Below are 21516 nucleotides of genomic sequence, written 5' to 3'. Positions count from 1 at the left end.
AGACAAAGTTGTAATGGTTTAATGTTTAATTTGAGAGGCTTCTGGTGCTTCTATGTAACTTCTGGTGCGAGTCACGTAGAAAAGCTTATTTTGATGATTGTTTTGGTTTCATTATTCTAGAATTTTTGGTTATTGTTAATATTTTTATAATTCTTTATTTTGTATTATTTACTTGTAATTATTTATTATTATTATTATTATTATTATTATTATTATTATTATTATTATTATTATTATTATTATTATTATTATTATTATTTATTATTAGTAACATTTAATATTTTCCTTTTTAGTTTTAACATCACTTTATTTATAAATAATAATAATAATAATTTTTAGTTTTAATTGTAATTATTGTTTTATTTTTATCGTTTTCAGTTATAATGTAACAGACGCCGTTTTAGTCTTGATCATTACTATTATTGTCTTTTATTATTAACGCGGTAATTGAATAATATTAAAGCGATGTTTGTGTGTCTACACCAAGCTGGAGTTACTCATGTCTGAGAAGTTTCAGACATCCTCCGCTACGCTAAGTCTTCCATGACAAATTATCGTCACGATTTTGTTTTTAATACTTAACGATTTCTGGATTTTTTGATGCCAGACGTACGATGAGCGTACCAGCAGTCACACGTTGCCAGACGCATAATCTCTACATCAGTAGTGTCATAACAGGCAGCTTGCACGCCGCTTTGATAGTCAAGGTCGGAATCCAGAGTAATTACCACCTTCTTATGATTATATCAGTATATTGCCATCTATAAACTCCGTAATGCAACTGAATGGCAATAATGAATAAGGTCAAACAGCTGCTAAATCTCACATCTATGTGAGGATTCATCAAGCATTTTTTGCATACATTTACGAAACCTGTGCATCATTCCTTAACCATGGCAGCTTTGTTTACATATATTAAACAGTTTAAGCACTCCGAAGCAGTACGAGATTATTTATAACATTAACAACCTTGGGTTGAGAAGGTTTGATGCTAGTACACTGTTTAATAACAAGTAGACAAAACCGCTATGATTAAGGAAAGATGTAAAGGTTTCGTAAGTGGTTTGCGTAATTACTAGACGAATCCTGGCCTTGTTTTTCAAGTAACATCCACGATGGACACGGATGTAAAAGTATTTCCAACTAGATATTCCTCTGGAAGTAAGAGTCACCATCTCTGGTATATATAGAAAATGTCCTTAAAGGTAACCAGAACTTTGACCCTCTCTCAGAATAAAGAAACTAGACTTTGATGATAAGAAGTTATATTCCAACTTCCTCCTATCTGTGCATATTTCAGTTATCTAATGGGAGCATCTCGGAAGGAACCATACTGCCACGCGTAACCGATTGACTGATAAAGATTAAGCCACCCAAAAGGTGGCACGGGCATGAATAGCTCCGTAAGGCGTAACCAACACTCATACGAGATGAGTAAGTACTGATAAGGATGAAGCACCAAGCCGGGAGGAATAAGTAGTACGTAAACGATATAAAGAAAATGTGAAGCCCTCTTTGCAGCTAACTGCTCTCTGCTTGTGATGCGGTACTTTCCTTATGATCATTCCCATGTATACATCATGTGTGTCTACCGACTGTACTTCAGTAGGTTAATAGGTTCTATATTCATTATTCAGACTTTTGCTGCTCAGTTCGCAATTCATCCCACCGTTCTACTTCCCGACTCGTACGTGGTTCGTACAGCATTGTTTAACTTTAACTATGGTTCACTGATGTCATAGATGATCTCTATGGTTTAAACTATAAACTAACACCTGACATACTACATCAGCTCATCTGATGCCTGACCCTAGGAACTCATTTATTTGAAAAGTTTGTTATTAGTTTATTTTACGAATAAATTAATTTAATACTAAATTACTATAATGTAAGGTACAGCATGAAACGGGATTTGATTGTTACCGCCGAAGGCGGCTAGTTTATTGTGCACCCCATATTCATCCTATGAGCGGTAGCGCAAAAGCATTACAGAGGGCACAAAAGGTCTTTATCAGACCTCATCTTAGATTATTACATAAACAATTTCATCTATCCTTCACACCTTATAGTTACAATGTCAGCTAGTTACAGAGAAAGTGCTATTACAAGAGAAACGGGAGCCAACTGTTCATCCTGTATACTTTTTTCTGATTAAAGGATATGAGACAGACTAAGAATGTTTCTTTCTCTGGGAATGCTCCCCGTGAACATGCTGGACCAAGTGCTTTATCCCTTCCGGTATGGCTGCTGGAGGAGAGTCAAGGCGAGATGACAAACATCCTGAAGGTCAGAAAGGTCTTGTGTTCATAAAGGCTCAATTATCTCAGTGTTTCGGCACAAGAGAAATTGATAATCAATAACCTTCATGTCTTGTGTTCATAATTTCTTTGCTTTTCTTTATAACATAAACGTTCTCTCTCATCATCGAGTGTTGCACCAATATTTTGAAATCATCAAAGATTTACGACAGTGGATATCATCAGCAGCTGGGTGACCCAGAGTCCGCTGATGAGATAAGAAACATGCTGCAATGGTCTCATGACAAAAGGTTGCGTCAGCAGTGACGTCAAGAGTGGCTAATACACCCAGGCCATTTAAGAGCATGCAGGAGACGCCCAGCCCACACACCAGGAAATATAAGAGAGGTTTCGATCCGTCATGGACCATTATCAAGTCGTCTAAAGTGTCAGAGAAAGTCAATATACATAAGAACATAATAAAGAAGGCAACTGAAGAAGGCCTATTGGTCCATACGAGGCAGAGGCTATTTATACCCACCCATACTCACGCATATATATGTCTAACCTACGCTTGAAACATTCAAGGGATCCTACGTCTATTATGTTACGCGGTAATTGGTTCCACAAATCCATAACCCTCTTACCAGGCCAGTATTTACTCAGGTCTTTTCTAAATCTAAACTTATTCAATTTATATCCACTGTTTCGGGTTCTGTTATGTGTTGATATATTTAATTCCTTATTAAAATTCCCCCTTTGTTATGCCCATTCATCGGCGAGAAGGTAAGAATGTCATAGAAGTTAATGGGAATAAATAAACTGCAGAAGGCCTAATGACTAAGAGTTTGGTTCACTTACCGTCTCGCCTTTCACCTCACATTTTTATATGTTAATATATAAGTGTATTGCATATTAATATATAAGCTTTATTTAGACCATTGATACATTGGCTCTTAAAGTCTATTCTAGGTCTTCCTGTAGCGTTTTACAGTCATCTAAATTTTTCCAGCTCAAATTTGGTGATCGAAAAATTTACAAATGTTTATGTTCAATCCAGTATCTACATAATGTAAGTATACAACCCGTTCTCTCGAGTTGCCACAACGGACAAAAGATGGTGTACTAAAACTACCTAACCCAGCGACCCACGCACCGAAAAAGTGAATGTTTGTGAGCCGCTATAATTTAAAGTACATCATATTTTGTCCGCTGGGGCTTTTTAAGTCAAAATGCGATGAGAGAGTCGAGAGAACATATATAGTGAAGAGTGAAGGTCCCTGGAGAGAGCCCTGAGGCACTCCACCTGCGATAGTTTCCTTCCCTGCCTGTACTCCACTGCTGACCTTGTGTTTCCTGTGGTAACCACATCCTGATCCAGGTTAAATGTATCTTTCATCATCCTCTCGCATGGGACAATATCACAAGCCTTAAGACAGTCTAGGTAGATAATATTGTAAACTTAACGACTGTGAAGAACACGATATTACAGTATAAAGATTGAGATATATGTCAGCATCTCTTTACTGCATCAGATATGTTGGAAAGGAGAGTAAATTTGACAAACATCTTCTCTGTTGACAAATTTACGCATCACACTTCAGCTTTGCCCAGTGATAGTTTTTGCTTATTATTTTGACAATAAATTTAGCTATTTTATCACATATGAACTAGGTTATATTTCTTCATATTTTCAAGATGCTTACCAATAACCTTTTCAAATCTACACCGAATGAAGGTTTAGAATGCCATTGGTGGTGATGGTGGCGTAACTGTGAGGGTGGTGGAAGATGAGTTATGGTGACTACGATGAAGACTGTGGTGGTTGTGGTGAAGGCATGGGTGGTGGTGACAGCGAAGGCTGTAGTAGTACTGGTAAGGGTAATGGCGATGAGAGCAACGCACACATCTCTAAAAAAATCTTTAATGCTCCATACTCGTATATTCACCTCCTCCCCGGAGCGAGTTGCATGTCTCCGCGCCCCGCACCTAACCAGGGTTGCCAGATCCAAATTACTGAAAGTAGCGAGCTGACGGTCTAAAAGTAGCGAATTTGTAATAAGAATAGCCCAATTTTTTTGAAGTGATTGATACGGGTTTCAAAGTAATATATTTTGATGTATAAAGTACACTACACGATTTTAATTGTTTCATTAATATTATCTCTGCATATATATATATGAAAAAAATATGATAATAGAATAACTTACCAGTATTTACTATATGAAGCATAATGGGTGTGGAGTCCTTCCACGTCTTCACAGTTGAAGATTTTCAAGAAGATCGTTCTTGTATATTGCAGACTCATATTTAAGCATTGACATGGGCGGTTCAAATGATGAACAACATGTTCGGTTTTCTTCAAGATATGTTTTGATTCTCAAGATTGATGTCAAAAGCTCAAGTCCCATTCGATTTCTTAGTTTAGTTTTCACAGACGTTACCTATAACGTCTGTATGTATACAGTATATATTGCCACAACGGGTGGCAATATGGCGATGCTAGCCATTCGAATTGTGCGAAAATACCCGTTCAACCAGGGCATTACTGATTGGTAAGCTATATATTTTCAACGCAAACTAAGCGAGGTCAATCAGTATGAGTTTCTAGAGAGGTAAAGGAGGCAAGATGGTTTGAGTGTTGTCAAACTCTAAATGAACATAGTAGTCTTGGCAAGATATGGGGTGAGATTAAAACTATATCAGGTCGACCAGCCCGACCACAGGCATGTATTCAACCATTGCAGGAGGCTGAGAGACTTGCTCTCCAATTTGCAGAAAGAACAGCTTCATATCAGCTTCATGCAATGGTCCGAAGGCAGCAAGAACAATTAAAACAAGAGAGGTTGACAGTCATTCATGAGAGCATAGCTATAAATGACGAATGTGACTGTCCCTTCACCACACAAGAACTAATCAGGGCCAAAAAAGGTGGTAAGGACACTGCACCAGGTGCTGATAACATTACATACTCAATGATCGCACATGCAGGTCCTGCTGGAGAACAAGGAATATTAGACGTCATCAATGCATCTTGGCAGCAAGGCAAACTACCAACCTCTTGGAAGTAAGCAGACATCATTCCGATTCCTAAGCCGAAAGAACCTGGCAATTACAGACCCATTTCATTAACATCATGCATTAGTAAAACTGCAGAACGGATGTTCTTAAATAGGCTACTGTGGACCTGCATAAACACATATTTGGCTTCACTAGAGGAGTAGGTACTGCCAACTGCATATCAACATTACTAGGAACAGTTAGCTCAGGTCCAGCTATAGTGATCTTCCTTGATCTAGAAAAAGCATTCGAACTTGCAAGCCCGCAAGCAATTTTACACCTTAGTTAAAAAAGGTGTAAAGGGAAATATGTTAGTATGGATTCAAGATTACCTAAGTCACAGGTATGCCAGAGTAAAGTTGCAAGGACAAGTGTCGGACTACCACTTGCATGAGAATGGGACTCCACAAGGAGGAGGTTAAGTCCTAGTCTTTTTAACATCCTTATGGAAAACCTTGTTACCATGACATTTACAGAAAGGGTTAAATTGCTAAGCTATGCTGATGATATAACATTAGTCATTACAGGTCCTTCGCTTCTAAATAAAACACAAGGTGCATTAGATAAAGTAACATCTGAATACAGCGTTTTAGGGCTAAAACAGTCTTCGTGACGTAGTGGTAAGAAACTCGCCTGGCGTTCCGCGAGCGCTTTGTCATGGGTTCGTATCCTGGCCGGGGAGGATTTACTGGGCGCAAATCCTTAACGATTCTTCGCGGCGGGGATCATATTCCAGGGACCTGCCCGAAACGCTATGCGTACTAGTGGCTGTACAAGAATGTAACAACTCTTGTATATATCTCAAAAATCTCTCTCAAAAAATATCTGCACAGAAGTCTAAGGCAATGAGACTAGGCGGCAACACTCCAGACAGGCACCTACGCATTCAAGACATTAATCTTCAGTGGGTTACACAATATTAATATCTCGGAGTCTGGATAGATTTTAAAATGACATTCAACAAGCAAATTCAATATCTAAAGGAGAAAGCAAAATCACGACTAAATATAATGAGAGCAATCACAGGGCCCCGTCTAGGAGCGAGACACAAAGTGTTGAGAATGATTTACATACACGCCGTTCGTTCCCTAGTTGATTATGCAGCGCCTGCCTTACTCACTCTTTCTCCTGGTCAGTGGGCAAACGTTGAGGTTATTCAAAACGATGCATTGCGAATCATAACAGGAGCTCTTAGATGGACTAAAATACTGAACCTAAGACTAGAAACGAAGCTAACGTCGATTGAAGTAAGGGTAAAAGGGATTGCTGCATGCATGCTGACCAAGATATTGACTAGACCTAGAATCAGTTCACTTAAAAATATAATCACTGGAGCACTAACTGGACAGAAGAGCCTCCAATAGTAACAGGTGGACCCATTGTGCGATAAACACCATCAATACATTCGATATAACAAACACAGTCACTGAGAAGGGTGTCGACGAAATACATGCAGACTTTGTTATGCAAGCCCCTTGGAAATCTCCATCAGCAGACTTTAAGATTATGGTTATTGAAGGAAAAAAGAACCAGACAAATCCTCATCTGCTATGTAACGTTGCACAGATGCATATAAAAGCAAACTTTGCATCCGACAGCTTCACTTACTTCTCAGATGGATCAGTAGACCAGCAGGGACAAGAAACCGGAGCTGCGATTAAAGCAGGAAACTCTATAAATAGTTGGAGACTCTCAAATGGGTGTTCAACTTTACAAACAGAGATGCTAGCCATTCAAAAGGCTTTGGAACATGCTCTTGCTGAACACCGACAACATGTTATCATACATACAGATTCGAGAACCGCCATTGAAATCTTGCAACAAGAACACATATGTGATAACATACATCTGATCACAAATGTCATATCATTAATGCAAACACTCAAACGACAAGGCCGACGGGTACTTATCAACTGGGTGCCAAGTCATGTGGGAATAATAGGAAATGACATTGCAGACGAAGCTGCAAAACTTGCAACTAAGTGAAGAAATGTAGACATTTACATACCACAGAGTCTATCATAGATTAAGAAAGTAATTAGAAACAGAACAATGCAAAAGATGTACAGTGACCACAACACAGCAGTTGCAACATCAGGATCTGCGGGTTGGTACAAGAATTCAACCAACTACGAGACACTTAGTTTGATGAAAGTTGCTCTGTAGAGCAATAGAAGTACACTTACATCGCATCAGGCTTGGACACCCATGTGCATGGGAAATAGTCTTACAGGTTCCGGAAGATGAGAGGAGATATCAGCACTGTGGAGAAATGCCCGACAGACCACTGGAACATTATCTAACACAGTGGACAGTTACAAACCCATTAAGATTTCAACTTAGATTCAACAGAGCAGAAGTTGTTAAACACATATGGAGAAATCTTACTGAAGCGACCATACGAGTCATAAATACTCATACTCCGCCCAAGTACAACAGAAACAAGCAACACTTAGTAGTCCAGCCAGAGGCTTAGGGCCCGCGCAGGAATATCCCTAAAAAAAAAATAAGTATGGGATCGCCAGCAGCGTTCTTGACAGTTATTGCCTTGGTCCAAAATGACGATCCAGATGTTGGAATTTGTCCCTCACAAATGTTGGACCAGTCAATGGTTAACAGTAGGCGCCACTGACTTTCAATTTCACTAAGCTTAGACTGGTCAGCTACTACTAAGTTCTGAAAATGGTGGCCGTGTGTGGCTAAGGAATATTATAGGTGTCAGATTTTTCACTTTTTTTAAAGTTTCAGCATTGCTTGGAATACGAGAAAGAAGCTATTTGCAAGCTTTCACTACAAAATTATGGCATCTTTCTTGAATATTATGAAACTTTTCTGGGTTATAAAATTGCTTTGTCTGTTAATTGCCAGAAGTGTTGAAAATTTGTAACCAAAGTCAACTTTTTCCAGGGCAGATATATGGAATTGTAGTCCAAATTAACAACAAAATCGCATGATGAGGATGCACGATTCTTCTGAGCATACCAAGAGTGAAGTTTTCTAAAACAGTGTGAAGGCTACTTTGATCTGCTTCATCATTTCGATAAAGCAAATTCGTCCTTTCAAATTCATTTAGGATTTATTTGAGAAATGTGAAATACAGCATATTGGGGGGTTACCTTACCTTGAGGTTACCTTGAGGTGCTTCCGGGGCTTAGCGTCCCCGCGGCCCGGTCGTCGACCAGGCCTCCTGGTTGCTGGACTGATCAACCAGGCTGTTGGACGCAGCTGCTCGCAGCCTGACGTATGAGTCACAGCCTGGTTGATCAGATATCCTTTGGAGGTGCTTATCCAGTTCTCTCTTGAACACTGTGAGGGGATTGCCAGTTATGCCCCTTATGTGTAGTGGAAGTGTGTTGAACAGTCTCGGGCCTCTGATGTTGATAGAGTTCTCTCTCAGAGTACCTGTTGCACCTCTGCTTTTCAACGGGGGTATTCTGCACATCCTGCCATGTCTTCTGGTCTCATGTGATGTTATTTCTGTGTGCAGGTTTGGGACCAGCCCCTCTAATATTTTCCACGTGTAAATTATTATGTATCTCTCCCACCTGCGCTCAAGGGAGTACAGATTTAGGCTCTTTAGTCGGTCCCAATAGTTTAGGTGTTTTACTGAGTGGATTCTAGCAGTAAAGGATATCTGCACGCTCTCCAGGTCAACAATTTCTCCAGCTTTGAAAGGTGCTGTCATTGTGCAGCAGTACTCCACTCTAGAGAGCACTAGCGTCTTGAAGAGTATCATCATCGGTATAGCATCTCTAGTGTGAAAAGTTCTTGTTATCCAACCTGTCATTTTTCTTGCAGTTGTTGTTGGAAATAACCTACAGTTTTATACATCTTTGTATTTTATGCAACCTTTGTATTAACCATATGTAGTTACTAAAATTACTAACTTGTAGATTTGATCATTATCATGATTTATTTAAAACATATTGCCAGAGTCTTCCTAGTCAGAGTGAGGAACGACAGGCAGTAACATGAATTCTCTCCACATTTAGTTGGATTTATAACAAGAGTCCAGTTTATCATTTACTTTACTAAAATTAGTTACTTACTAATAAGTTTAATTTCGTAGTATACTACTACTTACTGGAACTTCCTTATTTAGTTGATATTGAACATTCTAGAGGAAATTACTTTGATGTAAATGATTTTACTTTAATTTCCTCGATTAGTTACACAACTTTCTTAAGAAAATTTATGTTACGAGAAATTCTATTTTATCACAGAAGAATTTAATGTGATATTAATACTCGTCATTACCTCTTCCTTCCTTAGTCAATTGCGATATATACATATCCATTTACGCTCGAAATGTCTATCGAGAGCCGCGCATGCGCAATAAGGAAGAGGAGGAAGACGGGAGAGCGTCACTAGACACGAGAGAACGAGAGAGGACGACGCAGACGCCATTGTCAGCGTGTAGCAGAGCTACGTTTTGATCCCATTTATTTTCGCTTCCACGACCAGTAGAGCGGTGCCACGTTATCTGGCACAATAGCCGTGTCCCAGACTAGCATATAAGCAATTTTAAAGTCAACGCCTTTCAAGCAGCAGCTGGAGGACGAAGAATTGCTCAAGTCTCCACATCAACGGACACGCGGCTCGGCAGCTAGGTTTACCTTTTTGTTATTATGTGCCACAATTAACTTTAGGCTAGTTGTCGTTAGGCCGTAGAACCAACAAATAAATCCCGTACGTGTCTTGAGTAATTTTACAATCTAAATAGATGATTATTTGCATTATTTCTCTTGAAGAAATTTATAGAGCTTGAATATAAATTGCACAGATATTGGCTGAAATTTCCTACAGTTATCCTCATGATTTAAGATTTATTTGTAGTTACTTATTATGTAGAAGATTTCTACAATGTAATTGCCTTTCAGTACCAAGGCGACGTCAACCGAGGTGTTAGGCTTCCCCACCGTTCCCTGCAACAATTTACCTTAATTACCGCGTAACGTGGTGGAGATGGGGTCCCTCGATTGTTTCAAGCGCGGGTTGGACATGTATATGAGTGGGATTGGGTGGTTATAGACAGGAGCTGCCTCGTATGGGCCAATAGACCTTCTGCAGTTACCTTTGTTCTTATGTTCTTACGCAACACGTCGTTGGTGGAGCGTAGCAACTGATTACACCTCACTAGATTTACAGCTAAGGTGCCCCTTTTATCTGTAGCAATAACTGTAATTACAGTAGTAATTTCTAAAAGAGATCAATTATACTAACCCATTGATTTACTGACACTGTTCAACATTTCAGTAGTATATTGAGGAGCATTGATCTCCAATTAATGTTATATAATCAACCTTATTTACTTTCATATTTTATTTACTCTGGTGAAGAACCAGCACCAGAATAATGCTAGGGATGTATTAATCACTAAGATCCATAGGACACTAGTTCTTGGGATCAGTTTTTCCATTGCTTTATTTTGTTTTCCAATTTTTCTCAAAAAGTGGTGGTCCTTCATAGCTATCGAAGTATATATTTAATTATTAGTTATTGGTGTCAGGTTTTCCCTCACAAATTTTTGGTCCTTAACGAACCGGATGAATCACAATTAATATTAAAATCTATACCGGTTCTCAGAGCCCAAAACAAATTTTGGTCCTTCGAACCTAGATACATGTACCATTAATCATTTAAGATCCAGTATATTCACCCAAATTACTGGCCCCACATAATTAACTATTTACTAACACCAACAAGTGTGTTAACATTATTAGGCTATTTACCAATATATTTCATTATTTACGGCTGTCGGCAGACTGCCCATATTACAGCCTAAAACTCATTAATTATTATCAACATTTCTATTAATACTTTATGTATAAAGTAGCCTTAGTGTTATATATTTATAAATTTTCACTTGTATTTCTATGCATAAACATATATATCAAAACAAAAAATCCAAAAAACATAGCACCATATACCTTTATTACTGTACCATTGCATATATGCCAACCTTTGACGAGGTAGGATATTTAGACTGTAATTGTACTAATGTTTGTACAAATGCAACCTAAACTATTTAGTCATTCCTAGGTAGGAATTATTTAGCGAGTACTGAACTAGACAGTACTGGTGTACATACATATTATTTAGATTGTGCTGACCCTGATTTAGGGTGGGATCATCAAGACCCTTTTTGTGCTTTTAACATATTATTGGTGTATTATTTTTTTTTAGTACTGCCGAATGTTCACTGTTGGATCGAATGGTGATAATTGAAGAGGTAGCCGGACGAAAATCCAATAGTGGCATTCGAGTACTACTCAAAATATTAGCTATCATTGTTAGGTAGGTAAATTAACCTCTAAATGAGGTAGTATAGTCTATTCAAATACATTAGGCTATTATATTGATATTGAACTCCACTGAATGAGCCAATATCCCAGTTACATCAGTAACAACTATTTACTATCAGACCAGCCTTTACCCAGCATGATGGAAGCGACTGACAAAATGAAAAGGACCCTTATCGGTCTGAAAGGTCATTTAACCCGACAGATTACCAAGTGTCAAAATCTGTCACAACAGTCACCTGTTGACTACATTGAATTAGAGGACTTACTTCAAGTTGCTGAAGGTAAATTCGAGCATATTAAGCAACATATGAATCTGTACTTGACAGAACTTTACCAAACCTCAATAGGTGAAACTGAACTTGAGGACATTGTAAATGATTTAGCCCAGTACGAAGATGATGTACAGGTTAAACTTCAACCCTTTAAAAAGCAAATTGCTAAAAACAAATTAACAACAGCCTCTAGTGCACATCCAGATCCAGATGTCAAATTACCTCAGATCAATATACCCACATTCTCTGGTAACGAGAATGAGAGTTGGGATGATTTCTAAGTAAATTCGTGGATGCAGTAGACTTTAAAACTAATATCCCTCAAACAACCAAGTTTACTTATTTACAAGGCTTGTTACGAAATGAAGCCTTGAAGGTAATCTCTAACATAACACTGACCAGTGATGGTTATGACCTAGCTATTCAATTGCTTAAGAGCAACTACGATAACAAGGAAAGGACTATTACTATCTTAGTCCAAAAATTGCTGGATTTACCATCTGCTAATAATTCTACAGATTCTCTCCAAACTTTCAGACTAGAGCTAGAATCTTTACTCAAGGCCTTAAGCCTTAAAGTCCAAATTCAGACTGCTGAATGGATGACAAAAGTAGTTGTAAGGCGCAAATTACCAAGAGAAACTTTAGATAAATTGTGTACTATGTACAATAAAACCTCTCTGACCATGAATGAAATTACAGAAGGTTTACATACCGTAATCGAAAGACAAAGAGCCAACCAAGATGGGAAGAGTGTTTCAAACTTCTCTACTAACTCTCATCATAAATCCCAACGCACTACAACTACTGTATTAAAACCAGATTTAAATAAATCATCTCCAAAATGGAAATCTGGAAATGTAAGTACATACACAGTGAACCCTATAAACCCTGTAGTGAGCACCACTCCTACGACTTCTCCTACAGTGAAGAAGTGTTTGTTCTGCAATAATGAACATCTTACTTATAAGTGTAGTACTTATCCAGACCATAACACCCGAATTCATCTCTTGCAAGAATTACACAGATGCACAAGGTGCACGGGTCCTCATGACCCCAATAGCTGTACTGTCTCCTTACGTATGTGCAACAAGTGCCACAAGGGTAGACACCATTACTCCTTGTGTGGTAGTGATCAGTCAAGATCAACCAATCCTCATAAGAAAATTGCAAAATTTACTTCTGTACAGTATTGCAAGGTGCATCAAGACATAAGTGTACTTGCAACAGAGTCGAATAACACAACTACGTTACCAACAGCTCAATTAAAATTAATTAATAAGGGATCTAAAATTTCCACTCGTGGTCTCTTTGACCAAGGTTCACAGAAAACCTTTATTTCTCAACAGCTAGTTGATCAGTTGAAACTGAAGCCTTTTGCTTGAGTGAATTTGAATATCTCTGGATTCCTAACCAATAGTGGACCTCGTGACTACCAGGTTGTTAAAGTCTTGGTACGTTTAGGAGGCTGCACCAGCCCAATTCAAGCCATAGTCGTTGACAAGATCCCCTCGGATTTACATGTTACAGGTCTTGCTCACACAGTCAAATTTCTTAAACGCAGCGGTAAACGCTAGCGGATCATAAAATAAATACAGACTGTCTCAACGATGTAGGTATTCTTATCGGAGCTGACTTTTATTATAGATTTATTACTGGATGCACCAGGCAACGAGGTGTAAACTTATTACTGTCAGCTGGGGGTAAACTACTCACAGGATCGGTGTTGATCCAACAACATTCTAAATCTACTAGTAATCAACCAACAAATTCAATAGTGGCGTGACTAGGCCTAGAGCAGTCACCACTACATGACAGAGACGAAACTGAGGATGATGAGTCCAATCCCCCTATTCACAAATTATGGGATTTGGACGCCTTAGGCATAGTCCCTGATCAACCCAGTCCAGATGACACAAGGACGTATCAACAATATCTTGATACTGCGATTTTCCAAGATAATCAATATTGGGTGAGACTCCCCAGGAAGCTGAACCACCCACAGCTTCCAGTAAATTATTTCATGGCCTCAACCCAATTAAATTCTCAATTAGCTAGGCTACGGAAGCAACCAGATAAATTGCAACTGTATCATGCTTTAATACAGCAACAACTTGTTAACAAATTTATAGAAGTTGTTGAAGAAGACAGGCCATTATTTGCCACATCATGCTGTCCTGAAAGATTCAGTTACAACACCAATCAGGATTGTATTTAATTGTAGTGCCAAATTAAAGGCAGACAGCGTGTCACTAAATGATTGTCTACAAACTGGACCTAGCCTAACCCAAAGACTACAAGATGTCTTATTACGATTTCGCTCTGGTGTTTTTGTCTACAAACTGGACCTAGCCTAACCCAAAGACTACAAGATGTCTTATTACGATTTCGCTCTGGTGTTTTTGCCTATACGGCCGACATTAGTAAGGCCTTTTTTAAGAGTAGGCTTACAAGAGACGGATCGTGATTTTACTAAATTTCTCTGGGTGAAAGATCCACAGGATCCTAACAGCGAAATCATTACTTATAGATTTGCCTCAGTACTGTTTGGAGCAACATCTTCACCATTCTTACTCCAGGCTACTCTGGATACACATCTTAAGAAGTCTAATAGCCCCTACAAGACTGAGATTAGCAACAATTTATACGTTGACAATTTTCAAGGAACCACTAATGATGAGAATAAACTAGTGGAAATCTACCATGAGGCTAATCGTGAACTGTTGGGAGCTAACATGCCCCTACAGTCATGGGCCTCCAATAATAAACAACTTAACCAAATAATCGAGGAAGAATTCCCTGATTATAAGGTACCTCACAAATTGAAAGTCTTAGGTATGGAGTGGAATACTTCCACAGACAAATTGAATATCAAGTTGGTGGATTTCAATCATTTACCTCTAACCATGAGAAAACTACTCTCCCATGTCAGCAAGCCATTGGACCCTTTAGGTCTACTCAGTCCTATTCTAATTAAGGGTAAACTCCTTATGCAGGAGTGCTGGCAAAGGAATTTGAGGTGGGATGAAACGTTGCCGAAGGATCTCCAAGAAAAATGGCAGCAGTTGATTCCTGATTACAACAAACTTAGTATTCTACAGTTTCCCCGAAATACCTTAGGACTAAATTTACCCACAAATTTACATGTATTCAGCGATGCCTCAGGCAAAGCGTATGGCTCAGTAGCCTATCTAGTTAATACTCAACAATCATTTTTGCTTACATCTAAGGCAAAGGTAGCCCCGATTAAAAGGAGGTCACTACCCCAAATGGAATTAACTGCCTTATTAGTAGGTGTAAGACTGGCTCATTGCCTGATCAAAACCTTCAGTAATGTTCACCTTGGTGAAATAGTAGTGTGGTCAGACAATGAGGCAGTATTGCAGTGGGTAAAAAACGACAACAACAAAACTCCCTATGTCAGCAATCGAGTAAGGGAAATTCGAGAATTGTCTGCTGGTTATAAATTAAGACATGTCCCAACCAAGGACAATCCAGCTGACTATTTATCCAGAGGTTTGACTTTAAAGCAATTAGTTAAAACCGAAATGTGGTTTAATGGACCCCAATGGCTAGTTAGTGGTCAGAGGCCCCAACAGAAGCTGCAAGTCATTGTGACCAATATCACTACCCCTGTTGTGGATCCAGAACCCCCTCGAATTTTAGCTATCAATCCTCATCGTTACTCCAATTTAAGTAAATTACTAAGAGTTACAGAAATGGTATTTGATTTCATCAACAAGATGGGGATGAAGTATCGATTTCCTAGTTCCATCAAATATTGGGTCAAACAAGCTCAACAAGAGACTTATGGGAAGGATTATGAACATCTCCCAGATAAGTTGAGTAAGTCTCTGGGTATCTGGCTTGACTCAGACAACTATAACATTTTGAGATGCGGCGGACGTCTGCTTCACGCAGAAATAAATTTAGATACGAAGAATCCTATACTTCTTCCACGTCACCACATCATTACTAAACTCATAGTTTTACATTATCATGAGCATAATACATTGCATGGTGGAGTATTAGATACTCTTACTGAAATCAGACAACGTTTTTGGCTTCCCCAAGGTCGCCAAACTGTCAAATCTTTAATAAAGTCTAGGGTAATCTGCAAGAGATATGATGCTCGTGTGTGTCCTTATCCAGGTCCACCGCCCCTACCTAAGGAGCGAGTCGTCCACCTTCGTCCCTTTGAAACCACAGGTGTCGACTATACAGGAGCACTAATTTTGACAGGCACACCGGACAAGATTCCAGTGAAAGCCTACATTTGCCTTTTCACGTGTGCTACCACACGCGGAGTACATTTAGAAGTCACTTCTGACATGAGTGCAGAAGCATTTCTGCAAGCCTTTCGCAGATTTGCTGCTCGAAGATCTTGCCCAAAATTAATGATCTCAGATAATGGATTTAACTTCGTGGCAGGAGAAGCTTGCTTACGAGAAAAATGGAACCATCCAGAAGTACACTGTGCTCAAACAGAGACAATGCTATTGGAAATTTATTCCTCCAAGAGCACCATGGCATGGCGGTTTTTACGAAAGAATGGTGGGAACTGTTAAGAAATGCCTAAGAAAAACCTTACACCGGCAGAAAATTAATCTCACCGAGTTACAGAGCCTTGTCGTGGAAATTGAAGCATGAGTCAACAACAGACCTCTAACCAACTTAACAGAAGATTTCTCCCAAAGAGAACCCCTAAGCCCCTCTCATTTGATTCATGGTGGACTTCTGAGCCCTCTAATATCTCTAGGAGACGAGGATCCAGCTGACCCTTCGTGTGTCAAAGCAAGTGACTTGGTGGAGAGTTATAGACACCTTTCAAGAGTAATAAATGGAATGAGGTCTGGACACGTGAATATTTAACTGCTTTAAGAGAATATCATTATGGAGCTGCAAGCCCGTACAATAAAGTTCAACTTTAACCAGGTGATCTTGTCCTAGTAGACAGTGATGGACCCAGGTCAGATTGGCCTATAGGTAAAATTGTTGACATCCATCCTGACCGCCATGGTGTATTACGAATTGTTAAAAGTTCAATGTCGAGGCACTACTACCTTGAAAACACTAGAAAAATTAGTACCTTTAGAGTTAGCAGAACACGAGTGTTCTACAGATATACCTATAACCCAAGTTTCAGAGAACAATGATTCTACTCAACCGAGCACAAGACCACCAAGAATCGCTGCTCAGAACTGCAAACAGAAACTTAAACAATATTTTGATTCTATTCAAGAGTAGATAACTTATCATTTAAACTTGAGGTGACCACGCTGATGCAGTGATGAGTTGATGTCCAGTAATTAGTTACGAGTCATAGTGACCCTGGACAGTAGCCTCACTGTATTGATGAGGTCTCCTTAATCTTAAATGAACCAATTATTCATAATTTATTTTTGTTAATGTCATTCTGCTTCTTACAAAGGAATTAATCAATAATTTTCAATGTTTATTTACGTCCCCATGTTGACTTAGTCATCTACCACAGATTCGGGACATTCGTTAGGTGCGTACTAACCTACTAACCCATGAATATAACTTCAGGATAGAGAAACAGGTGTACGTTAGTACTAATACCTGAACTACGACCCGAGTTTTCTCTCCCCGGAGTTATGTTGGAAATAACCTACAGTTTTATACATCTTTGTATTTTATGCAACCTTTGTATTAACCATATGTAGTTACTAAAATTACTAACTTGTAGATTTGATCATTATCATGATTTATTTAAAACATATTGCCAGAGTCTTCCTAGTCAGAGTGAGGAACGACAGGCAGTAACATGAATTCTCTCCACATTTAGTTGGATTTATAACAAGAGTCCAGTTTATCATTTACTTTACTAAAATTAGTTACTTACTAATAAGTTTAATTTCGTAGTATACTACTACTTACTGGAACTTCCTTATTTAGTTGATATTGAACATTCTAGAGGAAATTACTTTGATGTAAATGATTTTACTTTAATTTCCTCGATTAGTTACACAACTTTCTTAAGCCAATTTATGTTACGAGAAATTTATTTTATCACAGAAGAATTTAATGTGATATTAATACTCGTCATTACCTCTTCCTTCCTTAGTCAATTGCGATATATACATATCCATTTACGCTCGAAATGTCTATCGAGAGCCGCGCATGCGCAATAAGGAAGAGGAGGAAGACGGGAGAGCGTCACTAGACACGAGAGAACGAGAGAGGACGACGCAGACGCCATTGTCAGCGTGTAGCAGAGCTACGTTTTGATCCCATTTATTTCGCTCCCACGACCAGTAGAGCGGTGCCACGTTATCTGGCACAATAGCCGTGTCCCAGACTAGCATATAAGCAATTCCAAAGTCAACGCCTTTCAAGCAGCAGCTGGAGGACGAAGAATTGCTCAAGTCTCCACATCAACGGACACGCGGCTCGGCAGCTAGGTTTACCTTTTTGTTATTATGTGGCCACAATTAACATTTAGGCTAGTTGTCGTTAGGCCGTAGGCCAACAAATAAATCCCGTACGTGTCTTGAGTAATTTTACAATCTAAATAGATGATTATTTGCATTATTTCTCTCTTGAAGAAATTTATAGAGCTTGAATATAAATTGCACAGATATTGGCTGAAATTTCCTACAGTTATCCTCATGATTTAGGATTTATTTGTAGTTACTTATTATGTAGAAGATTTCTACAATGTAATTGCCTTTCAGTACCAAGGCGACGTCAACCGAGGTGTTAGGCTTCCCCACCGTTCCCTGCAACAATTTACCTTAATTACCGCGTAACGTGGTGGAGGTAGGGTCCCTCGATTGTTTCAAGCGCGGGTTGGACATGTATATGAGTGGGATTGGGTGGTTATAGACAGGAGCTGCCTCGTATGGGCCAATAGGCCTTCTGCAGTTACCTTTGTTCTTATGTTCTTATGCAACACGTCGTTGGTGGAGCGTAGCAACTGATTACACCTCACTAGATTTACAGCTAAGGTGCCCCTTTTATCTGTAGCAATAACTGTAATTACAGTAGTAATTTCTAAAAGAGATCAATTATACTAACCCATTGATTTACTGACACTGTTCAACATTTCAGTTGTATATTGAGGAGCATTTACCTCCAATTAATATTATATAATCAACCTTATTTACTTTCATATTTTATTTACTCTGGTGAAGAACCAGCACCAGAATAATGCTAGGGATGTATTAATCACTAAGATCCATAGGACACTAGTTCTTGGGATCAGTTTTTCCATTGCTTTATTTTGTTTTCCAATTTTTCTCAAAAAGTGGTGGTCCTTCATAGCTATCGAAGTATATATTTAATTATTAGTTATTGGTGTCAGGTTTTCCCCCACAGTTGTGACGGCTACTTTATTGTGTTCTTTAAAGGTAAGGTCTTCTGACATGAGTACACCCAGATCCTTTACATTGCCTTTTCGTTCTATGTTATGATTTGCCTGAGTTTTGTACGTGGTTTCCGTTTTTATATTTTCATTTTTTCCATAGCGCATGAGCTGAAACTTATCTTCGTTAAACACCATATTATTTTCTGTAGCCCATAGAAAGGCCTGATCTACATCTGACTGGAGGTTTGCCGTGTCCTCTATGTTGCCTACTCTCATGAAGATCCTAGTGTCATCTGCAAAGGATGATACAGTGCTATAAGTTGTGTTCTTGTCAATCCCCGACATGAGGATGAGAAAAAGTACTGGAGCAAGCACAGTACCCTGGGGGACTGAGCTCTTCACGGTTGATGGGCTGGATTTTATTTTGTTGACTATTACACATTGGGTTCTGTTGGTCAGGAAATTGTAGATCCATCTGCCTATTTTTCCGGTAATTCCTTTTGAATGCAGTTTATGTGCAATAACGCCATGGTCACATTTATCAAAAGCTTTTGCGAAATCTGTGTAAATTACATCAGCGTTTTGTTTGTCTTCCATAGCATCTAATGCCATATCATAGTGGTCCAGCAACTGCGACAGGCAAGAGCGCCCTGTTCTGAAACTATGTTGTCCGGGGTTATGGAGATGCTGTGATTCCATGTATTTTGTGATCTTACTTCTTAGCACTCTCTCAAAATTTTTTATAATGTGCGATGTTAGTGCTATTGGTCTGTAATTTTTTGCCTCCGCCTTATTTCTTCCTTTAGGAAGTGGTGCTATTTCTGCTGTTTTTAGTATATCAGGAATAACGCCAATATCTAGGCTTTGTCTCCACAGAATGTGGAGGGCCTGCGATAGTGGTTTTTTACAGTTCTTGATGAATATGGATTTCCAAGAATCCGGACCTGGTGCAGAGTGCATAGGCATACTGTTTATGGCTTCTTCAAAATCCAGTGGGGATAGGGTGACGTCTGATATATGATTTGATGTTGGTATCATATCCATGAAAAATTCATTTGGGTTATCAATCTTTAGAGGGGGGATCAGAGTACATTGAAAAAAGTTGCCATGCAACATATTTATCACAAGAGGAAGAAGCGATTTGGTAATGAGGTGTTAAAGAATCCCTCTGATCTAATAACTCCTTCACACTCCTTGCCAACCATCTTGTTCCTGACAAAGGTATTAACTGTAAGGGATCTTTCCCGTCACTTATTAATCTGTAAATTTCTAAATAACTTTCGCTCCTTAATGAAGATCTGTGGAACCAGCTGTAGCTTTTGGGATAAATTATTAATGAAAATTAAGGTTGGGAAATTTATGGCCCTTGGGGAGGATTACCTTGCTTGAGGTTACTTTGTATTTCGAAGGTTCCTAGGATCAACGTCCCCAGGGGGCCCAGTCTCAAACCAAGCCTCATGCGGTAAGTGGCCTAGTCAATCAGGCTGTTGGACATGGCTGTGATTTGTACACATTACATTATAGAAGCATAAATAATCACCATTGAGTTTCATAACATGAATAGCCCAACTTGCTTTTAAATTAGCTCAAAAAGTAGCAAGTAGTGAAATAAAAAAAAAATGGGAGCGCGGGGCTCTCAAAAGTAGCCCAATTCGCTACTTGTAGCCTAATCTGGCAACCCTGCACCTAACACTGCTACACAAATTGTCTTTTTCGTATCCATCATTCACTCAAACTCCATTCGTGCGTCCCAAGTGTCACATCAACAGTGTTGGGATGGCACGTGAATTCAAACGTTTGTATTAGGGTCTTCAGTGGTGGCAATATAGGTTCACTTGTGCGTTGAGAATAAGTGACTTGCGGTAAATCAATAACAGGTTGGTTCGCTCCTAGTGAGGTCGGCTTCCCGAGGCAGTTCATGGATGTGATCCAAGGCTACACTGGCCACGGTGGGTCGATATTCCTCTATTTTCTATCTTTGCCTTGATCGAATATTCACTAGTTCCAGGAATATAATCTGTATATAGATATCCTCAATAAAGTTGTGAACATAGTTATCTCTAAGATGTACAAGAAAGAGCGTACACACATACACGAGCAGCAAGAGAATGCAGTGATCGTGTATGAGAATGACAGAAAGTACGTAGGAGATAAGAATGACCCCATTATACTACCATATTACAACGGCACGTGTTCTCTACCTGATTACCTGTCACCATCAAATTGATCCTCTACTTGATATCATCACTCAATCACTTCAAGGATAATTCTTCCCAGTCACCCTGTACTAAAGTGGTGCATTTTACAACATTT

The 21516-nt window shown here is 39.0% G+C and overlaps 1 protein-coding gene across 1 annotated transcript; it reads left to right on the top strand.

Moving 5' to 3' along the window:
- The first annotated feature begins 4730 nt into the window (after positions 1-4730).
- LOC138354562 (uncharacterized) lies at positions 4731-16441 on the top strand. Its single transcript, XM_069308929.1, has 5 exons — positions 4731-4792; positions 11484-11594; positions 11693-11883; positions 11950-12123; positions 14538-16441. Exons 1-5 carry the CDS (start codon positions 4731-4733, stop codon positions 16439-16441), a joined length of 2442 nt encoding a protein of 813 aa, XP_069165030.1.
- The last annotated feature ends 5075 nt before the right edge of the window (positions 16442-21516 follow it).

This window comes from Procambarus clarkii, chromosome 63 (genome assembly GCF_040958095.1).
Source record: "Procambarus clarkii isolate CNS0578487 chromosome 63, FALCON_Pclarkii_2.0, whole genome shotgun sequence".
NCBI lineage: Eukaryota > Metazoa > Arthropoda > Malacostraca > Decapoda > Cambaridae > Procambarus > Procambarus clarkii.
The sequence above is the reverse complement of the archived record's forward strand: the minus strand, read 5'-3'. Positions and strand labels throughout refer to the sequence as shown.

Coding starts and splice junctions, on each gene's coding strand:
- LOC138354562 (XM_069308929.1), top strand. CDS start 4,731: ATGGCGATGCTAGCCATTCGAATTGTGCGAAAATACCCGTTCAACCAG. Junction 11,595..11,692: donor ATATTAGCTATCATTGTTAG/GTAGGTAAATTA, acceptor CCAATATCCCAG/TTACATCAGTAACAACTATT. Junction 12,124..14,537: donor CAATATACCCACATTCTCTG/GTAACGAGAATG, acceptor ACAATTTTCAAG/GAACCACTAATGATGAGAAT.